The sequence below is a fragment of the Palaemon carinicauda genome, chromosome 36 (assembly GCF_036898095.1).
Source record: "Palaemon carinicauda isolate YSFRI2023 chromosome 36, ASM3689809v2, whole genome shotgun sequence".
In the NCBI taxonomy this organism is placed as follows: domain Eukaryota; kingdom Metazoa; phylum Arthropoda; class Malacostraca; order Decapoda; family Palaemonidae; genus Palaemon; species Palaemon carinicauda.
The window spans coordinates 13,138,112-13,139,733 of record NC_090760.1 but is presented as its reverse complement, the minus strand read 5'-3'; the positions used below and the strand labels follow the sequence as shown (position 1 = coordinate 13,139,733).

At 31.3% G+C, this 1,622-nt stretch overlaps 1 protein-coding gene across 1 annotated transcript in view; it reads left to right on the top strand.

Annotated features, from left to right (window-relative positions):
• Positions 1 to 264: 264 nt before the first annotated feature.
• The window catches only part of LOC137628754 (arrestin domain-containing protein 3-like), a 116,853-nt gene continuing 115,495 nt past the window's right edge, over positions 265 to 1,622 (top strand). The window contains exon 1 of the mRNA XM_068359938.1: positions 265 to 660. Within this exon, the coding sequence (XP_068216039.1) occupies positions 600 to 660 (61 nt within the window). The 5' untranslated portion in view covers positions 265 to 599. The remainder of the gene's footprint in view (positions 661 to 1,622) is intronic.

Below are 1,622 nucleotides of genomic sequence, written 5' to 3'. Positions count from 1 at the left end.
GTAAATGGAAATATAAAAACGTGAAAATGTAATAGTTTGAAATGTTTTTACTTCTGTGATAAGTTGTTAATGAATAATAGAATACAGAATTGTAGAAAAAATATAAGAAAACTTAACATACGATTGAAAACGTAATAATTAACGAATATAAATGCGTGGAGATCAAGTGAAATTTAGGTTGAAAACATAAAAAGTATATATATAAATTTCGTAATAAAATAAGAAATAACCAATAGAATAAATTAGAAAAGCTTCAAAGAGGAAGATTATATATAAAAAGTAGTAATTAACAAAAATAAATGCATGGAGATCAAGTGAAATTTAATTTGAAAACTTGAAAGAACATAAATTTCGTAATAGAATAAGAGATAACCAATAGAATAAGGTGGGAAATCACAAGAAAAAGAGAGAAATGAATGAGAAGTGACAAAATGCATTGCGAAATAGTCAGAAAAAGAAAGATCCTAAAATAGGATACAAGAAGATCCTATCCGTCCCTTCTAAAAGATGAAGGACTCGGATTTTTACGCCGATGGTATCAGCAGCGCCTCCTCTCAACGGCGCTGAGCATCGCAGATTTCCTCCTAGGGCTGTTTTCCATGATGAAAATGATGGCAAAATGGCACAAGGCTATGAAACGCTTGCAGCTCACGGAGTGGGGTGAGTGTCTGTGCATTTAATTTCATTCTAATTTAAGTTTTATTAAGCATTTTTTATACCTGGGTGAAGGTTAGGTGAGATTTTAGGTCAAGGATTCCTCAAGATCTGGGTGTGTTTACTTTTCTTGTAGTTTATTATTTTCCTTTCCTCGCTGGGCTATTTTTCCCTGTTGGAGCCCTTGGGCTGATGCCATCTTGCTTTTCTAATTAAGGTTGTAACTTAGCTAATAATAATAATAATGATAATAATAATAATAATAATAATAATAATAGTAGTAGTAGTAATAGTAATAATGATGATGATGATTAATAATTAGTAATAATTAATAATAATACTACTACTAATAATAATAATGATAGTAGTAGTAGTAGTAATAGTAGTAGTAGTAGTAGTTGTTGTTGTTATGTCTTGCATGGATTTTTCACATAATTGAATTCTCCAGAATCATTTGGTTAATTTCAACCTAACTTATTATAGAATTGGTACTTTTTTTCCATTTTAAGCTTACCTGGTCCATATAAGGGAGATTTTCTGGCCTAGGAATTTCCAGGGTCGAATGTTAGTGTATATAGCCTACCTGGCATAAGCTTTTCATGATTTGAAATCTTAAATTTAACCAAACTTGGTACAATGAATCTAGACACTAGAGCGATTTGCGGTAGTGTTTGTGTTTAAATAAGGGCCACCATGCTTCGTTCTAAAGGGAGGCACCTAAAGAATCCTAAAAATGGGGTCGATTCATTAAAAAGTCATCTCCTGAATAGTTTGAAATTACAAACGCTTTCTAAAGGGAGCTAACTAAAGAATACTGAAAATACGGTTGATTCATTAAAAAGTCAACTCCAGTACTGCTTGAAATTACAAACATCACTGGCATAAGGATATGACTGTGATGGGGTTTACATTTTTCAAAGATAATATGTTGGGAAAATATACATTTTTCAAATCTTCTTGATAACAAA